The sequence below is a fragment of the Agelaius tricolor genome, unplaced genomic scaffold, assembly GCF_023055355.1.
Source record: "Agelaius tricolor isolate 1412-34295 unplaced genomic scaffold, bAgeTri1.0.p SCAF_29, whole genome shotgun sequence".
In the NCBI taxonomy this organism is placed as follows: domain Eukaryota; kingdom Metazoa; phylum Chordata; class Aves; order Passeriformes; family Icteridae; genus Agelaius; species Agelaius tricolor.
In genome coordinates, this window is record NW_027269289.1 from 2,461,983 (window position 1) to 2,488,622 (window position 26,640).

The window sequence follows — 26,640 nt, forward strand, 5'->3', positions numbered from 1 at the left end:
GTGAGGCTTGACAGGCATTTGGAATAGGTTTTGTTGGGTTTAAATGAGTTGAGAGTTCAAAGCCAGGCAGGTAATGGAGCGGTTCTGCTCCCCTTGTTCACTTTGAGAGGATTGCAGACCCTGCTGCTCCTCACAGAGCTGCTTCAGAGGCACCTGCTCCAGCCAGGAGAATCCTGAGGTGCAGCTGGGTTAGAGGGAGTGCAGGACAAGGGAGAATGGCTTCAAACTGATGGGGGCAGGGTTAGGGGGGATATTAGTGATGCCTCAGGTTTAGATTTTCTATTTTTCAGATTCTGTGCTGCTTTAGTGTGTGGGTCTGGGCTTCACATCAGGGGATGGTGAGCTCTGTGCACAGAGCAGGGAGACAAAACAATTCCTTCTCTGCTGGGGACCAAGGACAAATGATCCAAATCTCAGCCCCAAGAGCACAAACAACGTGGGCTGGAGAGAGAAAAACAAGCAGAGTGGGACTGCATGGGCTAAAGGTGTAATTGTACAATTACAGAGCAGAATTTATAAAAGTGTGAGACCCCATGACTGGTTGTTCATTTTGTGACCATTTTGGTTCATCTTGGGTGCAGCCCTGGCTGGGCTCTTGTGCTGCCCAAGGTGCATCCATTGAGACCTTTTAATAAATCCCTGCTTTATTCTTTAGCTCTGTCCAGCCTCTGTTCTAGGGCACCCTTCACAAGGCATCATTGGGAAGAAATCCTTCCCTGGGAGGGTGGGCAGGCCCTGGCACAGGGTGCCCAGAGCAGCTGGGGCTGCCCCTGGATCCCTGAAGTGCCCAAGGCCAGGCTGGAAGTGACTTGGAGCACCCTGGGACAGTGGAAGGTGTCTCTGAGGGTGGAATGAGATGATCTTTAAGGTCCCTCTCAACCCATCCTTTTCATGGTTCTAACAGAACACCTTCATGAAACGTGGATCACTTGACTCTGCACATGGGGAAAGCTCCCTGCCCCACGAGCTGCCCCAGCCTTGGATCTGAGCTGTTTACTCACTCGTGGGAGCTCTGCAGTGAAAACATATTAAAGTTCTCTTTTCCTGAAGCTTTTTTCCTCCAGGTATTTAATCTTAGTTTACAGATGAAATGTGCAGTGGAGAAAAAGATGCTAATCACACAGTTGCTGCACTCTGCTCCAGTCACTGAAAAATTTATTACCATCTGTCCTGGACTGGACAGGGCTGGAGCATCACCCTGCTAACAGCTTTGGAGCAGCAGCAGAGAGACCCAACATCACAGCAGGGCACAGCCCCTGCCCCTGGGGCCACCAGAGACCTCGCAGGCGTTCGTTCAGGAGAGCTGCACTTCCTTATCTGCTCTTGGCTCAGCTCAGAGGCAAAGTCCAGGCTGGGCTGGAAGCTTCCAGCACTTGGCTGTGAGCGTCACCAGCATCTTCCTGGTGTTTTATGGTTAGAGGAGATTTTTATCAACCATTTGTCAACCCTCTCAGGCACCTGGTGGGATTCTTGGGGTGTCCTGTGCAGAGCCAGATCAACTGAATCCTTGTGTGGGTCCCTTCCAATTCAGGATATTCTATGATTTAACTACTCAGCTCTTCCCACTTTTTTTAGCCAGCTGTTGAGGTATCATTATTTCAATCTTCCAGATACATCATTATGTACATCCCTGATAGGTCCCTTCCCTGGCTGTAACAGGGCACGTGGCTTTACATTATCAAGTTCTGACAGGCTTTTATAAACCTGGAGCAGAAGGTGAGGTCAGAAATCAGACCAGAAGTGGGATTTCTCTGCCTCCCAAAGAAAGGTGTTTGGCTGTGCAGCTTTCTGAGCATCTTGTAATATCAAACTGTCTTGGAAGTAAAGTGGTTTGATTTTTGGCCTGTCTCTGGCCTCAATGGATTATTGGACTTACAGTTCAGAAAGACTCAAACTGCAGCTCCTGTGATGCATCTTAAATATACCATTTTCACTTGGCTTTTTGCAAGACCAATGTTTCATCCTGGCAGATCCTCCTGTAACTGTATTTGCCCTCCAGCACCAGCAAGCCCAGCAGAATCTTGGAGCACACAACCATTCCATAAAGTCCCTCTCCTGTGGCTGTGTTTGCTTATGTCTCTCTCTTTTTTTTTTTTTTTTTTTAACTTGGACTATTTTCATAAAACCTCACACCTTGGAGAACCCAAAATTGCTGAGCAAGGAAATAATCATCAGTGGTGCAAGGAGTGCTCATGTCTCTCCTGCAGCAATTAGCAAACCTTAACGCAGGCTTGGCTCTCTTTCCAATTAAACCCTGGCAAGCTGGAATGCACGATGTGCTAATGAAATGGGGAGTTTTGGAGCTCCTCTGCTGGCTGTTTGGAGGATAAGGGAGCTTTAGGCTGTCTGCCTGAAACTAAGCCATTGAAAGTAATGGGCTGGACAATCTCATCCCATTACTTTTAATGGGATTGAGAGAGTGCATGGGGAGCAGCACTGGGGGAAGCAGGGGAGTTGTTTCCACAGATGATCCAAGTTATGGCCAATGCTGGGAAAATGCCCCCCTGGCAGCAGGAGCTGTGTGCAGTGACAGGGCTTGGCAGGGAGGGAGCAGGGAAGGTAATAAAGGCAAGAGTGCCACGAGTCAGCCCTGACTGGGGGCTGATTTTGGTCAGGGCACAAGGTCCTTTTGGTCCTTTGGTCACAAGGAGGGGAACTGCTGGGAAGGGGAGATCCCTGCTGCTGGGTGAGGGAAATTCCCACTGCTGAATGTAGGAGATCCCATTGTTGGGTGGGGGAGATCCCATTGCTGGATATGGGAACTCCCATTGGTGGGTGAGGGAGATCTTGCTGCTGGGTGGGGGAGATCCCATTGCTGGATATGGGAGATGCCATTGGTGGGTGAGGGAGATCCCATTGCTGGATATAGGAGATCCCATTGCTGGATGTAGGAGATCCCATTGCTGGATATGGGAGATCCCATTGCTGGATGTGGGAGATCCCTGCTGCTGGGGGGGAGATCCCTGTTTTGTGCCTGCTTTGGTCCCTCCCTCATACCCATCTTCCCTGGTTTACCTTCCTGCCCCTTACCTGTGCTAAGTGCACGTGCAGAGGTGGAAGGAGGGTTTAGTGTGGTGTGATTTCAATGATTTCAGCTGAGGCAGCTGAGCATGGCTAGCAAAGGGTTTGCATGGAGATCCAGCTAGTGGGACCAAGTGCAGAAACTGTGAGTTTTCAGGTCAATTAGGAAACTGAAAATGCTCAAAAAGGGGAGAGGGATGATCATGATACACAAATATCACAGAAGATTTAGGCTGAATGCTGCAGCCAGAAGCTGTTGTGGATGCTCAGTGTCTCTGGTGTCCTCTCTGGAGCTGGGCAGGCTGAGCAGTGCCAGGGCAGGGTGAGCTGAAGCACCCCAGCCTGAGGGCACTGCTGTGGATGCCTTCGTGGCCTGGGGGATGCATTTGTTCCTTGGACATGGAAGGAGCAGGGTCTGGACAGGGCAGCAATCAGCCTCCCACAGCCTGAGATTTGCCCACTCACTTTCCTTTCTCCTCCTGCTGAGCGTGGCCAAAGCCTTCCCTGCCAGCGCCTTGAACCTCAATACCTCAATCAAAGCCGAAAGGGACGGGAGTGTGGTGATGAGATAATCCCTTAATTCTTATGGCTTTCTCCTCTCCCTGTAATTGGTGCCTTGTTCCTTGCTGGAGGGTTGGTGCCTGTTCTCACGCTGCCCCTTCCATTTAGCACCACAGCTCCTCCAGAAAGGAACAGAGTGGGGGGAGCAGGGACTGCAGCAAATGCACCTCCAAGTGGGATTCACCTGGAATTGCTTCTTCCTTGACCAGTTTACTCATCTGTGATGGTTTGGTGACACCACCACAAGGTTCCCCAAGCTGTTTAGGAACCTCAGCTCCCATTCAAATTCCTGGGAAGTGATTCAAGTTTGGATATCTGAGGAGGAAATGGGGATTAACCTGTGCCGTGGGCCTGCCCTAAGTTACACATTCACGTCACTGATCTCTTTCATCTTGGAGAGGAGACAGCACAGCAAGGACTGGTCACAGCAGGTCCCCTGCCCCTTCCCACCTCACAGGCAGGAAGGCAGCTAATAGAGATGGCTGAGACTTGCCAAGGAGAGGAAAAATGAAATAGAAAGTGAAGATCAGAAATATTTTTAAAACGCCTCAGATGTGGAAGAATTGCAGCCGTGCTGTGAGGTAACCAGCAAATAGAATTTAATTATACAAAACACAGGAGTAATGGAGCTTGTGAGGCTGGAGTGTGATTTCCCAGTAATAGGAGGACAGCAGGGATCCCTGCTTGGGCTGTGTGTGTGCTCACAGAGAGCAGGATGGTGCTGCAGTGCTTTCCCTGCCTCCAGAGGGGAGGGATGGCCACAGCTCCTCCAGCTTGGACCAGCTGGGCTCTCCTTGGGGTGGGCAGCACGTGCAGCCTTTGGAGCAGCTGGGCAATGGGAGTCTCTGCATCAGGGGCAGCAGGATCTGGGGCACATGGCCTTGAAGGCAGTGGCTGAGGTCAGGCAGAGGAAAGCTGTGATCCCAGCACGTCTCCAAGGGCAGAAGTGGTTTGGGCTTCCCAGTGCTGCTGTCCATCTTCCAGACTTGTACAAGGATGGCTTAGGCAGAAACACATCCAAGGTGGGAGGTGTGAGAAGCCATTGTTGATCCAGAGCACGGCTGTAGATGTGACCTTTACGGTTCTGTGGGTTTATTTTTATTATTTTTCTCTCCAGCTTATCCACAATCTGTCAGAGCAGCGTGGGGACTTCCAGGGTTTATTGCAAAGTGTTTCCATTGCCATGTTCTCCTCCCAGTTGAGCTTGTTTTATTGTGTTGGATATTCACCTTAGGGGGTTGGTTTGTTTGGTTGGTTGGTTTTTGTTTGGTTGGTGTTTGTTTTTTGTTTGTTTGTTTGTTTGTTTTTCACAAGGTGCTCTGGATGGGGAGTGAGTCAGGGACACTCCTGTTGTTGTGTGGAGCTCTAGACCTGCATGTAAATGTGGCTCTCTGAGTGACAAACAATGTTATTTATTATCATCCACCATGAGATGTTCCCACCAGGCCCCAGTGCTGTGGCTGATGCTGTTTGTCTTGGGGTGGGACACACAAAGGGTCCTTCAGCAGGAGCAAGGAGCAGTGGTGGGGCATTCAGTGAAAGGAGAAGCCCCAGTGAAATCAGGCCTTCAGAGAAAACACTGCACTCTAAAGGAATCAAAATATGTGGATTTTGTGTCTTTCTCCTTGTCAGTTTTGTTCTAAGCTGGTTTTAGACCATCTCAGTCTCACAATCCCTGCTGTTGAAAGCCCTCACAGTTTGCAGGAGCACATCCTGATCACATCACTGGAGATGGAGCAGGAAGGCTCAACACAGCTTTAGAGCAGCTCAATCCAAACACCCCTTCCCCTGCAGCCCCCCCAGTTCACACAGACCCCTTGTGCTGCACACCCTGGGGCTTCACCAGTCCCTGGGCCATGGCCCCATTAGGGCATTTGCTTTGCCTGGAGAGATTTTTTTCAGTGCTGCAGAAAGGTGGGATGGGTTTCATACACGGAGGGTGGGGTCACTTTTCTGCTGTCTGGAGTTGAATGTGCAGTTCCTGGGTTTGGTGGGGTGGGAGAAGGTGGGTGGAGGAATCTATGTGCCACTGCAGCCTTTGCCAGGCAGGTCCCCAAGTCCCTGCAAGTGCAGGGCTGAGCTGCCAATAGAGCATGGGGGGAGGTGACAGCCAGGCCAGGGCCACTCCAGCCCTTGGCTGGAGCAGAGGAATCCCTGGAGGAGGTGGAGCAGCCAGACAGGGTGAGGGACACTGCCTGTTCCCCTCTCCTGCCCTGGCCATGGAGGAGCTGCATGGAGCACATGGATCCGTGTGGGCTGGTGGGAGCAGCCACTGCCCCTGCAGTGAGGCCAAGACAGATGTGCCCAACACCTGCCCTGTCCCTGGCTGTCCTGCCCTGTCCCTGGCTGCCCTACAATGCCCCTGGCTGTCCTGTTCTGTCCCTGGATGTCCTGCTCTGTCCCTGGATGTCCTGCCCTGTCCCTGGCTGTCCTGCTCTGTCCCTGGCTGTCCTGCTCTGTCCCTGGCTGTCCTGCCATGCCCCTGGCTGTCCTGCTCTGTCCCTGGCTGCCCTGCCATGCCCCTGGCTGTCCTGCTCTGTCCCTGGATGTCCTGCTCTGTCCCTGGCTGCCCTGCCATGCCCCTGGCTGTCCTGCTCTGTCCCTGGATGTCCTGCTCTGTCCCTGGATGTCCTGCCAGGCCCCTGGTTGTCCTGCTCTGTCCCTGGCTGTCCTGCCCTGTCCCTGGCTGTCCTGCTCTGCCCTTGATTGTCCTGCTCTGTCCCTGATTGTCCTGCTCTGCCCCTGATTGTCCTGCCATGCCCCTGGCTGTCCTGCTCTGTCCCTGGATGTCCTGCCCTGTCCCTGGCTGTCCTGCCACCTCCCCAGAATCAGCAGATCCTGTCAGTTCAGATCTCCTCCTGGTGGGACAGCATGGATGGTGACGTGTGCTGGTTTCAGGGGCTGACCTGGGCAAACACTAGGAGAGACTGGGGAATGCCTGGCCAGGTGCTTGCCTGTTGCTTTAATTTCCCTGGAAGGCTTGTCCCAGCCCTTCCTGAGCAGCTCCCTGCACTGGAACAGAGCATTTGAAGGGCTGGCTGGAGCTGCAGGTACAAGGGGCTGGAGTGCAGCACGTTCATCCCCCTTGGAGTGCAGGTCAGAGGCACCAGCAGGGGAGTTGGTTTAACAGCTCAGGAACCTCTCAAGGAGGATCTGAGCTCCAGGGCTGCAGCCAAGCCAGGAGCACCAGAGGGGCTGAGCCAGGCTGAGCCAGAGCAGCTCTTGAGAAATACTCCAAAACTTGGGTGAACTGGGGGAAAATGCTGGAGCTACCCCTGCATCCTATGAGATTGTGGAAGGAAACACCAACCCCACAAGAGTGGAGCCTTCAGAAGTGGGGTAAGGAGGGAGCAGGTGCACCCCAAACTCCCATGGGAGTGCTAGTTGGATTTGGGATCATGGGCAGCCCCACCAATGATATTGGGATCATCAGCACCCCCCCCAGCCTTCTCCAATGCCTGGCTGTGGGGTTTTTTTTGCCATGATTCTCTGACTGTGTAGGGTACCTGACCCAGCTCTCAGCAGAGCAAACAGGACTGGGTTTGATATTCAGTAGTGAAAAAAACAGATTGTTTCTTGGTTTTCTTTCAACTAAAACCCTGTGTAGAAGTTATAACTTTTATCGTAGGAAATACAGCAAAAATACTTTTTCCTGCACATGAGGTGTAGTTAAACTGTGGGAGTTGCTGCCCCAAGGCCTTAACAAAGCATTTTGGACAATTTGACCAGGGTAAACACATGCCTGTGCACACAAAGCTGTGAAAGCTGTTTGTGTGGGAAGGTTCAAGTACCAACAGCCACCTTACTCTGGGGTGAATTGTTTTTCCTACTGCAGCTCCATCAGATTTCTTAACTTCAGGAAAAGGAAAAAAAAATAATCCAAAGAATAACTGGATTTGAGGTTTGTGAAGATTTTTCTTCACTTGTCAGATGCTCCCCAAATTGGACATGTTTGTGAGAGGTTCAGAAAAAGTGCATCAGCCATGAAGGGCTGGGGAGGAGAGTGGGGAATACAGACAGATTCAGTTCTGAACTTTAGGGACCAAAGGTTCTGTGTTGCCACTAGAGAAAAAAGCCTCTTCAAAACACTCCAGTGCTGAGTTACAACTTGGAGGTGCCTCTTTTCCCTTCATTAGCCAGGGAACACAGGGATATCATTCTCTTTGCTCAGCAGCACAAATCCCTCTTCTTTCTTTCCCCTCCTGCCAGTTGTGTTTCCTGCTAAGAACAACTTTTAATTGTCTGGTACCAGGGCAGAGCTTGTTCCTGGGAAGAGCTGCCTCCTGGGTGTTTCTCTGCTCTTCCTCTTGAAGTTTCCAGTGTTGCTGCCTTTCAAGGCACCTGGAAAGCTGAATTCCAATATTCAAGGCATGTGTACCTGTCCAAAGTTGTTTGTCCCAAAAAATGCCCTCCTGGGTTATGGAGACCCAGGTTTTCTACTGGGTTGAAAGAGGCATGGCAAAAATCAGTACATCCAAGCTTTCCTGTCTTTTTCCATTATGGTTTTTAATCCAAAAGAAATGTTTGAGAGAAGTTTTAAGGATCCTCCAGACCTTCACTCTTCAAATTCCCAGTAGGGACAACAGCCCTGGCACTGGTTTGTGCTGTTGCTGTCCCCAAATGCAGGTAGGTGCCCCTCCAGTGGTGTTTAAGGCAAATTTAGGTCTTAACAGAAGTTCTACACAGACCTACCTAGAGGTTCTTACAGACCTACCAAGAGTTTCTACACAGGGCTTCAGTTTTGGGGAATTTTCTCTCACCGTGCAAAGTTGAGCTGTCCTCTCCAAGGTCTTCACCTTTACAGCAATAGGAGAGGAGACTGGAATAATAAATTCTTCATCCAGACCTGGCTCCTGAATGGGGGTAGTTTCCCACAAGCCCTGTGGATGTCCTTCTCTCTTTCCAGGTCTGTGGGTTGTGGGAGAATAGCCAGTTGTGTTTTCCATCTCGGAGCAATGAGCTGGCAAACATCTCTGCTCCATCTGTTTTCTTTCATTGATGGATTCTTTAAAGTCAGATTGTGGTCCCACAGGGACACACTCAACTAATCCTCTGCTTTTAAGATTTTATTTGTGCAATAAATGGATGACAAGGTGGTTTGCAAGTACATAATACAATAAATGGGTTTATAAATGCAACTTTTTTGCAGAGCACTGTAGAATAAAATACAATACCACTCCAGCATTTAACACTGATCTCTGCTTCATTCATATTTCAAATAGTAATGTGCCCATTTTCTCATCTGGGAAGACTCTTAGGTTTTTTAATACATTTTTATAAATTAACCAGGCACAGATTTAATAACAACATGAATTTGCATGGCTTTTTTCATCTCTGAAGATCTTGGATTGCTCTGCAGACTTAACAGTGTAATATAGGAATTCTGTGCCAAAGGATCTGTTTGCTCTCTGCCAAATGGCAGCAGGAGTTTGGATGGCTCAGGAATGCTCATGGATGCAAATGACATCGAGGGGGGAAGCTTGAACCCAGCACTGATGGCAGGAGAACTTGGAGGAAAGGTGCTCCATGGCTGCCCAGGGCAGGGTCCTCTGAAGGAGAGGTTACAGGGATGTTTGGGATGGTTCAGAGCCTGCAAATCAAAATGATGAAAAACAAAGAAAATGCTCTATGATAAAGCCCCGATCTTGGCCTTATCAACGAGTGATAAGGATGGTCTGGGTACTCAATCCCTCTGGGGACAGAGTGCCCGAATACCCAGTCAGCTCGCAGCCGCCACAGGCTACGCTAAGCAAGCTTGGTGATTGCCAGCTCTTTAGTGATTATCAGCTCTCTTAAGATTTCAGCTCTTTGCTTGCTCACTGGGGCACCTTTGGCTGAGGCAGAAGCAGACGCGAGAGCAGAGAAGGAGAGGTCCTGGTGTTCCACAGCGATGGTTTATTGGGGAGTCTGTGAAGGGTTCCAGCGACAGCTCTTCTTCTGTCGAATGGGCTAAAACAGCCCCTTTTTATAGGGCATAGGGGGATCCAAACTTGTCCAATAGTAAGGGTCAGGGAGAATGACCTATGAGGTTATAGAGATAAGGCTATGGGGCGGAGGGTCAGAGACAGGAGCTTATTTTGCTGTCTCATCATGACTCAGCAGCTCCTACTGTTAAGTCTCAATCCTCCGTGGAGCTCTCGCCAGGTCCATGGGGTCTGCTACAATGCTCCATCACCTATTTCTTCAAACTTTTGGGATGCAGCATCCCCAGACACAGTGAAGCCAAGAGCATGGAAATCCTTGGGAAATCAGGATTTTCTGTCCCTATTGCTTCTTTACCAAGGCACCCATGTACAGCAGGCAACTGTATCCACCAGGACAGGAAACTCCTGAGTGGGAGGATGAGGATTCTCCACCAAAATCTCTTAGATTTGGTCAAGTAGGATCTTCTCCTTGCTGACCAACTTAGGAATGTGTCAATCTTCTTTCCTTGGAGAATTTCATGCTCTCTGAAGAGCTCCCAGCTGAATTCTTTGCTTCTGGGATCTCCAGGTGAGATAAGGCTTTTCCAGCCCTCTGCCTTGCCCAGTTTCCATATTTTGATGTCACTGACAGTAGGATATCTACCATGGAGGTTGCCCATTCCCCATCCCAAAAAGCAGAGTTAAACTCATGGATATAACATGCAATCAGAAAAAATATTTACAGGTAGAAAATTGCCATCGCTGTAGAAGGAAAACATGACAAAATGGAAACGTGATATTTATGTTAATACAAAGTTTTAAAAATTTAATTTTAGAGACCAGCTGTTTCTGCTTCTCTTATAAGAGTTTAATTGGTATATAATAGCATAGTTAATTAAATACAAATCAATAGTTTAAACCAGCTAATTGATATTTAATATGTATGGGAAAATATAACTTAGTTGTAATATCATTAGCTCAATATTAAATAAGCAATGGAATTGCAATTATGCCTTTACAACGATTATAAAGTTTATCGTTCTTTAATAAACTTGCAATTAGACAGGGTGAGCTGAAAAATTATTAAACAGGTATTATTGGGCTATTAAATGTTTATTATCATTCCTGGTGGGATACAGCTACACAATAGTACATATTATGATTATGTTAATAAACCCTTATTACAGCTTTGCAGCTTTAGCCTTTAGTGCACCGGTGATCTGATATTTCCTTCCCTTCCTGAGTGGTGAGGGAAGGAATTGCCTAGAAATTGAGACAAGAAATGGCATACAATGAAAGAACCAAGGAAAAAGCAGAAGTAATGTGTAGTTTGGGCCAGCACTGAGAGATCTTTCTTCCTAAGCATCTTTCCCCTCCATTTCCCAGGGTGAGGATCCATTTCTCCAAGACTTCAAGGTCTTGTTTCTTTTAATTGGCTTTTGCTTCATTGTCACTGGCAATTTGTGGTTTGAAGTTGCTCCTGCTTTGCCCAGTGAGTGGCTCTTCTGCCAGTTTGGGGGTGAATTAATGCAGGTACTTCTGAGAGGGTCAAAACCATGGTTCTGCTGGGTGTTTTGCAACCAGCAGACCTTAGCTCCCACTTCATCACAGTCCGTGGGATGATCAACTTCAGCTATAACTACTTTTGCCATGCTGAGAAATTCAATTACCATCACAAGGAAATGGATGGGATTGATTTGGGGGAGATGAGGACACACAAGGGTTAAAACATTCTGGTTTTGGTGTGTCTCAGCAGCCCCCCTAAAGCCAAGACATTTAAAATGTTGCATATCTGCTTAACTCTTTTAGCTTTAGGTAGCCACTAAAAGCCAAAATGGTGAGACATCCTTAGGCAGCAGAATCATCTTGAAGTATTTTACCTTTTAAAGGAACTCTCAAGTATTTAAAGATGCCTTTAGCTATAAAGATTTTTGCATGTTCTCACAAATTTCTGGTATGAATTATTATAATGCAGTGCTTTTGTACGGCTCCTTTCATCATGGGATATCAAAGTGGTTTATAAGTGTTAATTATAGCACCCCTTGGGGAGGCAGACGGGAGCCAGGCACCCACAGCAGCCATCTGAGCCAGGCTCCAGAGAGGCAAGAACCCACATTTCACTGAGATCCAGCTCAGCCTGAGCCTCCCTCCCTCCCTGAGGGCTCAGCTGGGCTGGGACCTGTGGGGCAGCACAGCCACTGCCTGGGGCAGAGCCCCTGCCCACAACCCCCTTTTTGGGAGCTTTCTGCTCACTGCAAGGGGAAGGTGAGAGCTGGACACCTGAGTGGTGGGGTTGTCCCAGGACACTGCAGCTCCTGCTGCCCCCAGCACTGCCCTGGCCTGGGGTGCTCTGGGGCCACCATCATCATCATCAGGAGCTGGAGCTGCTGGGGTGAGTCCAGAGAGGCCATGGAGCTGCTCCAGGGCTGGAGCCCCTCTGCTCTGGAGCCAGGCTGGAAGAGCTGGAGAGGAAAATGCTCTGAGGAGAGCTCAGAGCCCCTGCCAGGGCCTGAAGGGGCTCCAGAAGAGCTGGAGAGGGACTGGGGACAAGGGATGGAGGGACAGGACCCAGGGAATGGCTCCCAGTGCCAGAGGGCAGGGCTGGATGGGATATTGGGAACTGGGAATTGTTCCCTGTGAGGGTGGGCAGGCCCTGGCACAGGTGCCCAGAGCAGCTGGGGCTGCCCCTGGATCCCTGGCAGTGCCCAAGGCCAGGCTGGACATTGGGGCTGGGAGCAGCCTGGGACAGGGGAAGGTGTCCCTGTCCATGGCAGGGTCTTTAAGGCCCATTCCCACCCAACCATTCCATGATCTTGGTGATGTCTGTGCTCATGGTGTGTGGCAGGCCCCCTCAGCCCAGGTCTGTGTCCAGGAAAACCCATCCAGCATCCACTCACAGGCCCTGTGCGCACGTCTGAGCAAGCAGAGCTGGCTTGCTCAGCTGCACTGTGGGCTCTGCTGCCTTGTCTGACACTAATCTAATTGTGTTGTTTTAATTACTTTGATACCTTGGTGCTCGTTGGAGGCTCAATAGCAATCGATGTGGTTTTGTTTTCCTATCAATAAAGACATGAAGGCTCTCACCTGCTGTGCTGGCTCTGTGCTGGCGGCCCCGGGGGCTCAGGCAGGCTCGGGGCTCTGCCAGGCACACGGAGTGTGTGTCCTCACAGGATCCTGATGGAACCAAGGGCAGCAAGGTCTTATCGATCCTCCTTATCAGCCAGGGCTGAGGGAGGCAGCCTGAGCTGGCTGGCCCTGCAGTCAGAGGCATCCAACACCTGCAGGCTGACACCTCTCTGGGTGTGTTTGTGGTTGTGCACTTGGTGCAGACCATGGTGGAGCACGTTATTTCTGTCCTGGAGAGCAGGAGAACTGGCTTCCACCATCAGACCTGGACAATGGCTGCTCATTACTCCTTCCTGTTAATTCAAGAAACCACTGAGAGTTCTGGTGGTTGAGTCATCTGCCCTGATCTTTAGACATCTTCACCCGAGTTAGTCACCAGCTTTTATGTCCAATGAAGGAGTTACAAGCACCCCCAAAGACACTGTCCAAGGTGGAGTCACATTCTTGAGACGCCTGTTTCTCTCCAGGGCACGCCCTCCAGGACAAGGACAATTTAGGGGAGCAATTAAATTTCATCTTACTCTGATTATTTCAAGAGCCTTGCCTTTGTCTGATCATCAGCCTCAGTGGATTGGCATGTGTGATTTGGTTTGGTTAGATGCTGGTTCCTCCCTGGTGGGAGCCTTAGGACCAGGGGCGTCCTGCAAGGTGGAACCCTCTATAAAGCTAGAGAAAGTGCTTTAACTGGGCTTGTGTGTGGCATCAAAAGAAGTCTGGTTTTTCCTAGGTTTAGGCTCAAATTCTACCTCATACTATGCACAAGAGGAGGATGTAACCACTCTGCTGGGATGCCGTGGCAGCGAGCCCTGCTAGGGAGGGATTCTCTGTGTCTGGGTCTGTCACCATGATATTTTCTGAAAATTCCCTTTGCCAGGATTTTTCTCTTGAGAAGCTGAGAAGCCTCAGAGGAAAAGAAAAACAATAATTATCTACCGCTATGGAATGCAACAGGGGCATCTTTGATTGGTCCATGGTGGTTGTTTCTAATTGATGGCCAACCACAGTCAGCTGGCTCAGACTTTCTGAGAGTCATAAGCTTTTGTTATCATTCCACTTCCTTTCTTTGCTAGCCTTCTGATGAAATCCTTTCCTCTATTCTTTTAGTATAGTTTGAATATATCATTTTCTTTTAATATAATATATACCATAAAATAATAAATCAGCCTTCTGAAACATGGAGTCAAGATTCTCATCTCTTCCCTCGTCCTGGGACCCCTGCAAACACCACCCCATGGGTCTGGGGATCTTCCCTCATCACATCACAACACATCACATCACAACACATCACATCACATCACATCACACATCCCTCTTCCTCTGGACACGATCCAGATCAATTCAGCCCCAAATTTGCCTCATGGCACTGAAAGCCAAGCTTGCCAGGCAGGTCCTGCTCTGCTCTCCAGGCTCTGGTCCCGCTGCCTTCCCCTCCTGCAAGCGAGAGAGCGACACAACTCCACAGAGGGGGCTCTGCACAGTCCACAGCCACATTAAGTAAACATCAAAGGGGCTTTGATCAGCAGGGCTCTGCAGAGCACAGAAGCCCCCGAGGAGCTCTGCAAGTCCGCAGGCAGCGTTGGGGACATGGTACCTTAATTTTCTGCACTGTGACACAGGAGAATTTGTTTGAAGAACGAGAGCTCTCTGCCTCTCTGAGATGCGCACGGGGAGAGCGCCTGTGCTCGCAGCCTACTTCTGGAAAAACCCACGCTCAGATCTCTCTGTTTGTTACCAAGAGTCAAAAAGCCCCATTAACAAATCAAGGCATCAAAGGCCTGTGCCTCCTCAGACTCTGGCACTCTCCTGCTCACAGGGTCACTTGCTTGCTTCTAAAGAGCAAGATTCCTCAGGCCAGAATTCTCTTCCCTACTGAGGCCCATTTCCCATTTCCCTTTGCTGCCCACTAAGGGAGAAAGGGATGAAAGAGTCCTGTTGTTGCAACACGCTGCTGTGGAAGAAGATGCAGCTCATTGCCTCACTTGGAATAGAGGAGAGCTTAAGGACAGGCAAGGGAGAGGATGCTGACCCTCCTGTCTTTAGATACAGTCTTGGGGCCCAGCCAAGCTCAGCTCTGTGAGGCTGACCAAAGACTTCAGTTAGGTGCCCACCTTCCTGGTGCTTTTCCTGAAGGGTTTCTCCAGCAGGATTTGCTCCCTGCAGCAGCCCCAGGAGCCTGCTCCTGTCCTCAGCCCAGTCTAACCCCACGCTCTCTTCTCTTGCAGAACTGGGGCTCCCAGGAAGAGGATGCTGCCTAGTACTGGGGTTCATGTACAAGGAGAAGTACCGCAGGATGACTGAAGGTGAGCAGTTCTCTCACCTTCTCTTCTTCTTCTTCCTCTTTAGCAATCTCATTGTGAGGGGCTTCACCTCTGAGAGTGTGCTGGGTTCTTGTTCCCACCCAGGAGAAAATCCTGCTTCACCTTTGATCTCTGGGAACATCTTAGAGGGCATGTGGGGAGCCCCCTGTGTGAAGCTGCAAGAGAAGAGCAGGAGCTTTGTAGTTCCATCCATCCAAAATCCACTGTCTTTTCCTACAGAAAGGATTTGTCCCACAGGAAGCTCTTGCAGCAATTGCTGCATCTACTCTTCTTGTTCTAGTAGGGTGGCAGTGGTCACCATGCCACTTCCAGAATCCAGTTTCCAGTGCCTCTGAACCTCTCAGAGTCACCATTACATTGCTCTTCAAACCTCTGCTAAAATCTCCCTATTTTATATTCCAGTCATTCCCCAAGTACTTTATGAGCATTGATTAATCCATAGAAATATCATAAATAATTATGAAGCATAATAACTAAACAAAAACTATTTATGTTCAGAAGAACTGCCATCCTTGCTTCTGGTAGCTTCTTTTCCTGGAGCCAGCCCTGGTGCAGCTCCCTCTGATTAATGTTGGATGAGAGAAGGAAGCCCAGAGCCCTGCGAGATGGGAGGGTCTCCAGGATGTGTCACAGGGAGTTTGGCTTCTGTGAGGTCACTCTAGGAACTGGAAACTTGACCCAAGCATGGATTTAACCCTTTTTAGGGATTCTGATTGAAAATAATTCGGACAAAGGGTGTGATCTCTTGCCCTGCTGTGCTTCCTTTTCTGGAAACGTCCAAGGTCAGGCTGAATGGGGCTCTGAGTAACCTGGTCTAGGGGAAGGTGTCCCTGCTCACTGCTTGGGTTGGGTGAACCTGAAAGGTCCCTTCTAAAGCAAACTATTGCATGATTCTTTTTCCCTGCATGGGATGGAGTTTAGCCAGCAGTTAGCTGTGGGGGTGTCTGCTCCTGCAGGAAGCCTTTTTCCATGAGAGTAAAAGGTGAGTTTGTTTCCATGAAGTAAAACTCTCATAGAGGCAAGTTTATGGTTCAAATATCAGTTAGAAGATCAAAGGTTCCTTCACGTTCCCAGGAGCCCTGATAGTGAGCTGATAACATGAGGAAAGTACTTCACAAGGCTTCACCTCATGCTTGTTAATTACCACACGCTCTTTAAACATTGATTAGAGGCTGTTTTTAATGGGAAGGGGCTGCCCCATGGGACACTAATGCTGTGAGAAGGTGCAGCCTCCCTCTCAATACCTTCCTGTCCCTCCAGCCTCTTGGACAGGCTGTCTGTGGCTGTGCCCAGACCCTGGGATGCTCACAGAGTGTTGGAGAGCTGGCAGGACCCTGGGCATCCTGCCAATCCTTTGGGATTGCTCTGTCCCCTGATGGATTCAGAGCCTGCGTCAGCCAAAGTGAGCCCCCTTTTCAGGCTGAGCGTGGCTTTGTGTGGAGAGAACAAAGAAACATGAAAGGCCAAAAGTAAAGCTTTTGTGAGGGAAAGGGAACAAAGTGTTCTGCCTGACATGCAGCCAGTTTCTGGCCCCTGCAGGCTGCAGGGCCATTATGTTTAAAGGTACAATCTGCCAAAAAACAAAAGTCAGGGGGATTTCCATGGCTACAAAGACCACCTAGGACTTGTGTTTTCATTAGAAGCAGTTACAGATGACAATTGCAGACATCCCGCTTCCCAGGGTTTTGGTGGATTGCAGTACAGATCCACACTGTACAGTGTGTGAGCTGGGGTGGGGTCAGTGTCTGGTCATCTACAGGAATTTCCTGCCCAAGGTGCCTGAGCCAGACTCTTTGGGCCAGTTCCCTTGCCAGGGTGAGGAGAGAGAGCAGGTCCCCCTTCATATTTGTGCCAAGTGAGAGCTTTTTCTCCCTTTAAAAAAAGGCTGAAGAGCAGCTCTATTAATAATTACAAGGGAGCTGAGGAAACTGAAAGCACAGGAAGGCAGTGGGGCAGTGGGATAATATGAGGTGTGGGCTCTCCATCCCAGAGGAAACGGGTAATTGCAGGGACCATTAGAACATTCCTGTCATTTACTGGAGACACCTACAATGGCTTGGAGGGAGATAGGTAAAAGAGGAGTTAGAAGCCTTGACAGTGTGGAAGAATAATTTTCTGATGGGAAATAATTTCTTAGGTTGGATTTCAGGAACAGGTTCTGCCCCCAGAGGGTGCTGGCACTGCCCAGGCTGCCCAGGGAATGGGCACAGCCCCGAGGCTGCCAGAGCTCCAGGAGAGTTTGGACAGCGCTGCCAGGGATGGACAGGGTGGGGTTGTTGGGGGTTCTGGGCAGGGACAGGGGTAGGACTGGATGGTCCTGGTGGGTCCCTCCAGCTCAGGAGATTCTGTGAACATGGTGGTTTTTGCTGTCTTCACAGAGAAGATCCAGTCTGGATGCTCATAGATCAGTTGGGCAACTTCTCCCAGTGTGATAAAAAAGATCTGGGTTAGAGGTGCCCAGCAAGGGCCTTTGGTGGCATTGTGCTCTTTGTTGACCAGCTGGCTGCAGTGGTGGCTCTTCCAGCTGAGCTGGCCCCAGGATGAGGAGCCAAGATCAGTATCCATGAATGTTGTCATTATAGTGCAAGAGTTCTAGTCCTTCTCCCCAAATCACATCAGGGTCACCATTGGTTGTTACTATATTACAAGAGTTCTATTGTCATTACATTGCAAGGGTTCCATATTGCCAGAGTTTTGTACCTCCTTGATGGTTTTTTGTAGGCAGCTCCTCTAGGCACCAACTCTTCCTTGTCCTCACAGTAGCCAGCTGACTCCAGTTCCCCTCAACCAACCAATCCACTCTTTTATAACACTCTTCTTATTGGCTACAACTGTGGCCTGTTAAAATCAGGCCTGCTCCTAATCTTTAATAATTAACCCAGCTGCAACTCTTTAGGGGTTAAGATTACTTTCTATACTATCTTTATTTACTTATATTCTATCCCCCTACAAATGGATGTGCCTCTGCCCACATCAGCTCCATCAGCTCCTCATCTCACTCTCTGTGTAGTGATCAGACAGGCCCAGGTGCAATGCTGGAGCCTCTCCCAGCTGTCAGGCCCCACATGATGGGCACAGCAAACAGTTTGGGCACTGTCCTTGCCCTGCTGTGCTGTATCAGGTGCGACCACTTCTCGCTTTGTAAAGCCCTCAGCAGGAAAAGTCTGGATTTGGGGGTGGAATTTGGCTGGGGAACAGCAAGGCACAGCTCCAGCGTGGCTGCTCTGTGCTCATGTGATTGATGATGGGCTCGTCTCGTGCTGGGCCCACGCTCTGGTGTGCACTGGGAGCTGTGGGGTGAAATGGAGCTGGTGGCAGTTGCAGACAGAGGGAGAGGGAGAGCTGTCTGCAATGACGGCCTCGCAATAAAGACGCTCTGGAGTTAATCCTCCACCATCTGTCTTCATTCTGCTAATAACCCACTCAATCAGCTGCTGCCAACTGTTTGTTAACATTCAGAAACAGATACATAATCAGGAGGAGCGTGCTGTTAGCTCAGGAGGGGCTGGATTGCTCCTTGGGAACAGCTCTGCCATGGCCATGAGTGTGGAGCAGTGGGAGCCCCGGCGGGTGGCCTGGATGTCCCGAGGCACCTGCAGGGCAAGGGAGGTGCTGCTGGGGCTGGAGGTGATGCTGTGGGCTGACTTAACCCTGCTTCTCCCAGGGCTTGTGCCCCCCTGATTCAAGGTGATTTTGGAAGATATTTTCTAGGGGTGGGTCACCTTCGTCCCCCAAGAAAAAGGATTTTGAGCTCCTCTGAAAATTTGGGCTTGTTCTTCTATTCCCACTTCTCCTTTCTCATGCAGTTCTCTCCCCAGGGGCAGGCAGGGGTGTGCTGGAATATCTCTCTCTGCTCACCCATCATGCTTGGTCCCTCCCTGTCCATACCTGCAGGTCCCAAGCCGGGTTTGCTCTGCTCTCCTCTGCAGTGGTCCAAGGCAGGAATTCAGATGCAAGCTCCTGCAATTTTACTCCTTGTCTCCTGCCTTTGACTACTTGCCAGATCTAACTCGAGTCATTAGCAAGCGTCACTGCAGCAATTATGGCACTTTTTGGCTGCCATTCATAAAGCTACTAACGGGAACGATTAAGCACTGAGAGGTGTCAGCCTTCACCTCCACCACCTGTTCCCACCAGCCACCAGCTGCTGGAAGGTCCTACAACAACGTCCCCCCACGCAGGGCAGCGGGGCAGGGCAGCTCCCTGCCCTTCTCTGACCTCCCCTTCCAGTCACTTTGCTGGCTCTCATGTCCCCACAGGTGGCATCTCCATGGGGTGGACACAGCTCCTGGAGTATGAGGGGTGGGCTCCATCCCCGTGCCCAGCATGGAGAGGGAAAGGGACAGAAGGATTTGGTGCAGCCTCTTCCTCCTGGAGCAGTGAGTGGTTAATGATCTGTGCTGAGGGAAGGACAAACTCTCCTCTTCAGAGGGATGCAAACCCTGCCTGCTGTGCCAGGAGGAGGCTGTGCCGCAGTTATCTCCAGCAGCAGCCGCTCTCCGTTGGTGGATTGTGCATTCAAGGTGTCTCCAGTCACCACACAAAGCACAGCAGAGCCAGGAGCCTGTGCTGCAGAGCTGCAGCTCCACATAGCAACGAGTGCTCTGCCTTCTGTGCCAGAGGGAGAGCGTGGCAGGTCACCTCTGCTGCTCAGGGCTGCAGAAATCAGCTCAGAGAAGGGCTGCCCAGATCCTGGGGGCACAACTTTTCTTTAAAAGCCACCTGGGGCTGTTGGGCAGCATAAAACGAATCTTCAGTTTTGGGAGGGTAAGGAGTAAGGCTTTGAAAGTTTCACAGTCTGAGCTGCAATCTCACCTTGACTCTTCTGTTCTGAAGGTTTGGGATCTTATTAGAAGGGACTAATGGAAAGCTCTGTTCTTTTGTTCATAGAATCCAAAATGTTAAGGGTTGGAAGAGACCTTAAAAATCATCTGGTCACAACTTTCCCCTGCCATGTTTAGGGAGACTTCCCACTAGACTTGGGTGCTCAAGGACTTGTCCAACCTGGCCTTGGACACTTCCAGGGATGGAGCATCCACAGCCTCCTGGACAACCTGTGCCAGTATCTCCACTCTCACAGTGAAGGATTTCTTCCTGATATCTGATCTAAATTTCCATTTGTACCCATTCCCCCTTGTCCTGTCACTACAGTTCCTGACAGAGTCCCTCTCCAGCTTCCCTGTGGCTCCTTCAGATACTGGCAGGGGCTGTGAGGTCTCCACACAACCCAATCTTCTCCAGGAAGGTGCTCCCATCCTCTTGTCAAGTTCATGGCCTCCTCTGGCCTTGCTCCAACAGCAAGTTCCTGGGGGAAGGGGGAAAGATGGAATTCATCCACATACATCAAATATGGGACAGGGGTGAGTTGGCCCAGAGAGACAGGGACAGTGGTGGCCTAAAGGCAAGGAGAGCCACCAGCCTGCTCTGTTTGGGGTGATTCCTGCATCCATGCAGCCCTCACAGACTGCAGCTTCTAGGATCACAGAACCATGGAGTCATACAGTGTTTGGGATGGAAGGAACCTTCAGGATCACCCAATTCCACCTCTGGAAGGTTGATTCTGACCAGCCCCTGCCTGCCTGCAGAGCTGGGCAGCTGCTCATGTTCCTGCTCATGTTCCCAGCTCTGGCTTCACATCATGACCTGTGAGCAGCTCTGCATGGGGGGTTTGTCCTGAGCTTCAGGGTGTCTCCAGTCTGCAGCAAGGTTTTGGTGCTGCCAGAAACAGTGAGAGAATTGTGTGTGCATATGAAAGCTGGGTTTATGGCTTGTAATTATCTCATACCCATCCTTAGAATAATTATAGCTCCTCCATTATTAATAACTGGAATTCCAGTCCTTGTCATAGATCACAAAATGGAGAGGAAGCTCAGCCCAGGGTTTGCATAATGTACCTTGGCCTAAATTGAATAATTGGTAAAATGGTGAAAATTGTTCATTTTTTCCCCCATTCCTTGGTGCTGGAATTAGTGAGATATTAGTGCAATTAGCCAGTGCTTCCATTTGAGGCTGCAATCATTTGGTTTGTAATTTAGAATAAATGTAAAAGCCCACTTATGCTTCCAAAAGGATTATTTGTCCTGTTTAAAAGTATCTAATGGGGTGGCTGTCATCTAAGCAAGATACATTTGACCCATTTCAATTTGTTTCCCTTTTAATCTGCTATCTGTTTTCCTGAATCTTTTTTAATAAAAACATAAAGAAGAAGCAGGCAAGAGAGACCAAAGAGGGAGAGAATAGAGGTGTTATAGATCCAGAGTTTATCATAAGCCAAAGTAACTTGAAATCAAGGCTGTTAAACTGCAGAAAGCAATAAAAAGAAAACACTATTTGGAATCGTTTAAAGGGCCAAGTGCCTTGTCAATGAAAGGTTGCTCTATTTGACTGCTTCTTAATAGCTTCTCTGAGGCAATCTGCAGCTCCTGCAGGAGCAAGGGCTGCAGCTCCTTCTGCAGCTCCTTTGCAGCTCCTTCTGCAGCTCCTTTGCAGCAGCGCTGCTGCGGGGCAGAGCTGGGGTCCCTGGGGAGCTGGGCAGCAGTGCTGAGGTGGGGAAACACAACACCAAGGAGGACAAAGAGGGAAGGAGATGGATCTAAACACCAAAGTGGGTTAAATTTTTCAAGCATGTCACAAATATTGAAATCCTGGATAATGTGGTGGGCACGGAGTGTGGATGCGTTGCTGCTTGTAGAGCTGTGGGCAGATGTGTGCCCAGTTCAGTCACAGAATCACAGAGTCATGGAATGGTTTAGCTTGTAAGGGACTTAATGCTTCTCTCATTCCACCCCTGCTGTGCCAGGGACACCTTCCACTGTCCCAGGTTGCTCCAAGCCCCATCCAGCCTGGCCTTGGACAATGCCAGGGATCCAGGGGCAGCCACAGCTGCTCTGGGCACCTGTTCCAGGGCCTGCCCACCCTCCCAGGGAGGAATTCCTTCCCAATATCCCATATATCCCATCTTCCCTCTGGCACTGGGAGCCATTCCCTGTGTCCTGTCCCTCCATCCCTTGTCCCCAGTCCCTCTCCAGCTCTCCTGGAGCCCCTTTAGGCCCTGCAAAGGCTCTGAGCTCTCCCTGGAGCCTTCTCCTCTCCAGGTGAGCACCCCCAGCTCTCCCAGCCTGGCTCCAGAGCAGAGGGGCTCCAGCCCTGGAGCAGCTCCATGACCTCACTGGACTCACTCCTGCAGCTCCATGTCCCTCTGATGTCCCACTCCTCATCATCCATCCCACCATACCCCTCCATTTCTCCAGTGGAGAACAGAGGGACTCACAATATTTTTTCCTCCCAGAGCCTGAGCATCCTTTCTGCAATGGTCTGATTTGCAGCTCCTGTCTCTGTCAGGCCCCATGTTACTGCCTGGAGAGAAACCAGCTGAGCTCTGGGATGGAGTCCTTGCTCTTTTGGGGAAAAATGGCTATTTCAGAGAGGCTGGCTGTGCCTCTGCTCCAAATGTCTCTCTGCTTGACCGCCTCCTCTGCTCCCTGCCATAGTTCAAACTGGGTTCAGTGAACCCTTCCTGCCAGGAAAACCTCTGATTAGAGCGTGGCACTGAGGCACAGTGGCATATTTGTGCCACCCATTAACAGCCCAGCAAGGCAGTTGCTGCCTCAGAATTACTTGGATTTATGGGAACACTTAATCTGGATCTTGCAAGTGACTTTTACATCTGCAGCAGCACAGGCTGAGCATGAATCTTCCTGAGCCTCAAGGATAAATAGGAGCTAGTCCTCTTATCCCTGTAAAACGTGACCTTTCTCCTCTACCAGATGCCAACAACCTCAGTGCTGCTGTAGAAGGTCAAACTGCTCTTGGTTCTCTGGCCTGACAGTGGAAAGGCTCTGTCCTTTGGGAGCAGACCTGTGACGTGTCCCTTGGTTTAGTTCAAACAGTGTTGCCTCTGCTCAGCCAATACAGCAAATCTCAACAGCCCAGAAGCAGCTCCAACAGCACCCCAGCATCTTCCCACAGCTGTGCCCTCTGGGCTTTGCATGGTCTGCCCCCTGGAAATGGGATTTCTGCCAAGCTTTGCTGCAAGCTGCAGGAACCCTGGCACAAAGGGGTGCAGCGGTGGTGGCTCCGTTATCAGCTGATCTGTCACTGTCATATTTTCTGAAAAATCCTTTGCCAGGATTTCTTCTCCTGGGAAGATGAGAAGCCTCAGCTTCTCCTGTGTTTGCTGCTCTGGAATGTGGTCTGGAGATTGTTTATCCAAATATGTGAATTGTTTTTTTCTTAATGGCCAATCACAGCCAGCTGTGTCAGACTCTCTGAGTCAGTCACAGGTTTTTATTATTCATTCTTGTTAAACCTTCTGATATATCCTTTCTCTTTCTATAGCATAGTTTTAGTATAGCATAATATAATATAATATAATAATCATAAAATAATACATCAGCCTTCTGAGAACATGGAGTCAAATTCCCATCTCTCACCTCGTCCTGGGTACCTCAAAAACACTGTACTGATCTCCAGGGATGGCGGTTCTGTTATCAGCTGATCTCCAGGGATGGTGGCTCCGTTATCAGCTGATCTCCAGGCACGGGATGAAGTGGGAACTTTGCATTGCTCAGGCTGCTGTCACTCCCAGTGAAGGTGCCACCCGCTCTGTGATGGGGGTGCTCCCTCACCAGCATTGTCACTCAGCAATTGATTAGGGCCAGCAGCTCTGGGTGAGCTGCACTGAGCCTTTTGTTCTTTATCTGACAAAGGCGTTGGGAAGGAAGAGGAGAGTGGATAGAGCTGTTCTTAAGGAGTTGTTAAGGATGCGTTGTTATCTCAGAGGTCTCATTGATATTTCCGTGATGTTTTGTGTGTCTGGAAGCTGAACAAGGCAGGGATGTAAGTGAAACCTGAGGAAAACCAGTGTAGGAGCTGCCTGTGTCTGGTGTCAGGGGAAACTGTGCCTGGGTTGGGTGAGCTGGAACACTGGGAAAGGCAGGACCTTTGCGGCCATGAGCTGAGTCCTGGCTGGTGCAGCACACACATTCCCAGGGATGCTGCCAAGGGAATGCATTCCTGTGTTACCTGCTCTTTGTTCTCCCCAGCTCCCTGCTGCTCTCTGCTCCTCTGGAGAGGGGGAGCAGAGCTCCATCCATGATGTTCCAGTCATCTACAGCAGCTGTGGAGCGGCTGAACAACTCTGCTGGTCATAAATCTGATCAGAGCTCAGGAGCTTTACGGTAACAGTGTTGTTGTAGCAGTTAATGGTTGAAGGGTATCATTTTATCTATTGATTTGAGCAGCAGTCCCCTGTGGAAAGCTATTGCTGCATGGTCTTAAATAAATGAATACGATCCTTCCTCACTCCCTGAGTAGCAGCATCAGACATTCCAGGAGCTGCTGTTCAGCCTGCAGGTGTGTACAGGAGAACCTGGATCCTGTGGGATCTGTGCACTGCTCCCTTGCAGGGACTGCCTCTGGGGAGCCCACTAAAGACATTTCAGAGTCTTAGGCTGGAGAGGCTCTTCACAAGAGCAGGTAGTGGTGGGATGTGAGGGGATAGGACAGTGGGGACCAACAGAGACCAGAGATCTCTGCAGCCAGGGTGTGGAACTTGTGGTTTATTGCAAAGGGCCTGGGTGCAGGGCCCTGCTGGGAGCTGCCAGCCACAGCTCAGAGCAGGACTGAGAGAAGAGAGGGGGAGAGAGGATGAGAGGGTGAGAGAGTAAGGGAGTAAAAAAGGTAAGAGAGTGAGGTTCCTCGTCTCTTCCCTCATCCTGAGACCCCTGTAAACACAGTCACAGTAAATTCCCCTGACATGGACACAATAGCCTGGCTGTGTGGAAGTCTCCAGCTCTCAAGGTATCTGGAAGCCATTGCTTTCAAGAAAACAATCCAGATTTTGGTCAGAAAGGGGGTAATATTGTGATAGCACATCTCTACCCAAGGCTGGAGAAAGGGAGAGCATAATTTCTGCTATTTTGGGGGGCACCTGTGTGGCACAGGCATGGCTGCAAGGAGACAGCAGGACTGTTCCTGCCTGCTCTGGATCCCCAACCTCCCTCTCCTGGAGGCAGCCACATGCTCTCTGCAGGCAGAGATGGTTTGCTGATGCCCAGACTGGAGCAATGAAGCAGTACCAAGCTCCTGTCACTTAGAATATCACTTAAAACCACTGCAGCCTTGTAAGTCCCACCCTGAGACACCCTCAGATCAAGGAACAGCCAGGTCTGCCATTGAAATGGCTCTTGAACCAGCACAAGGAAATCTGCTGTGCAATTGTGAGCAGAAACTGGAGAACTTCCAGCCCAACAGGCTGTGGGTGGGAGCTAAGACTGGTGTGAAGATGAAACCCTCTGGTGTTCTGGGCACTGGGGAGCTGGTGGCTTTGCTGTGCTTGGAAAAGGCTTAAATAACTCATTTTGAAGCTCCTTCCCCAGGGTTTCCCTGTGTGCCACATAACACCATCCCTGCAGTCCCAACCCACAGCATGAAGCTCCTCTCTTACAGGAGCAGTGTGAGGCAGCTCTGTTTCACTGCTGTAATGACAAAATGGGATGAAATTGTGTGTTTCAGGCCAGCAGAGTGATCCTGCTTCCATTCCTCAGTGAAGTGGGACTGTGTGAAAGACACTGCCAAGCACCCAGCAATGCACACAGCTGTGTTTGAGCCGACTTGTTTTAAACCCTTCTAAAAATTCTTATCATAAGGAAATAGGAAAATCTGGTTGTGAAGTGTCCAGCTGAATGCTGCAAGTCCTGCTTTTCTTGTTTGCCCCAAATTATTTGCTGTATCTGGCCAAACCCTCCCACCTGTGTTCACTCAGTGTGATTGAAGCCTTCAGGCTGAGGCTGATGATGAAGGTGGAAGGAGTGGGAATGGTCAAAAACCTGCAGGATAGGCAGGGATCGTGTGTGAGGAGAATCCCCCGGGCCAGGCAGTCAATGCAAGGATTATTTAGAACCTTCAGAGGGCAAAGAACATCAGCCACAAACCTTCCCAGTTCCCTCCAGTGCAGCACCAGTCTCAGAGTCAGTATTTCCCTGCCCTTTTATACCCTTTATTTGCTCCCATGGGTATTTACTCCTCTATAAATGTATTAATGGAGCTAATCTTAAAGCATATCCAAAGATATAACTTGAGATGGAGGGTTTTTTTTTTTTTCCCTTTAACAAAGATGAAGCTTTTATATAGACGGGAAAAGAGAAGGGAAGTGAAATGTTCAGTGACTAATGATTCTCATCAATATTCATGAGAGTCAGTAGCATTCCGAGATTTAAAATAAAGGAAGAAAGAGAGAAAGGCATTGACTCCTTTAGAAGCTAAATGAAATATTTCAGCTGACCTGGAGATAAGTGTGCTGGGTCGCTGTTGCCATCAGCTCAGACCAGTGCTCAATCCTGGAGCTTTCAAAGGGGGAGCCGAGCTGCCCATGGATTTTTCTGGAGACAGGAAAGGACTGGGTGGGCTCACCTTCAGCTGAGGGTCAGATCCCTGCTGGGCCAGGTGCTGTGGCACCTCCCAAACATGAGAGAACAATCCCTGCCCCAGGAGCCTGCTCCCAGCCAGCCAGAGCCGGGTATGGAATTGCATCCAGGGGTTTGTCCAAGCCAGGCTGGGATCAGGGGTGGCCTGTCCCAGGTGATCCCAGCTGCCACCATCCACCAAAGGGCTCCTGTCCTGTCCCAGGTGAGTCCCAGCTCCCACCATCCACCAAAGGGCTCCTGTCCTGTCCCAGGTGAGTCCCAGCTCCCACCATCCACCAAAGGGCT

The 26,640-nt window shown here is 50.0% G+C and overlaps 1 protein-coding gene across 3 annotated transcripts in view; it reads left to right on the forward strand.

The window, feature by feature from the left end:
- The window catches only part of KIRREL3 (kirre like nephrin family adhesion molecule 3), a 399,979-nt gene that overhangs the window by 242,239 nt on the left and 131,100 nt on the right, over window positions 1-26,640 (forward strand). For 2 of the 3 annotated variants that reach the window (XM_071449858.1, XM_071449859.1), the window contains exon 2: window positions 14,834-14,911. The exons of the other annotated variant lie outside the window; for it this stretch is intronic. In XM_071449858.1, coding sequence (XP_071305959.1) covers window positions 14,834-14,911 — 78 coding nt within the window. The remainder of the gene's footprint in view (window positions 1-14,833; window positions 14,912-26,640) is intronic. 3 annotated transcript variants of the gene reach the window in all.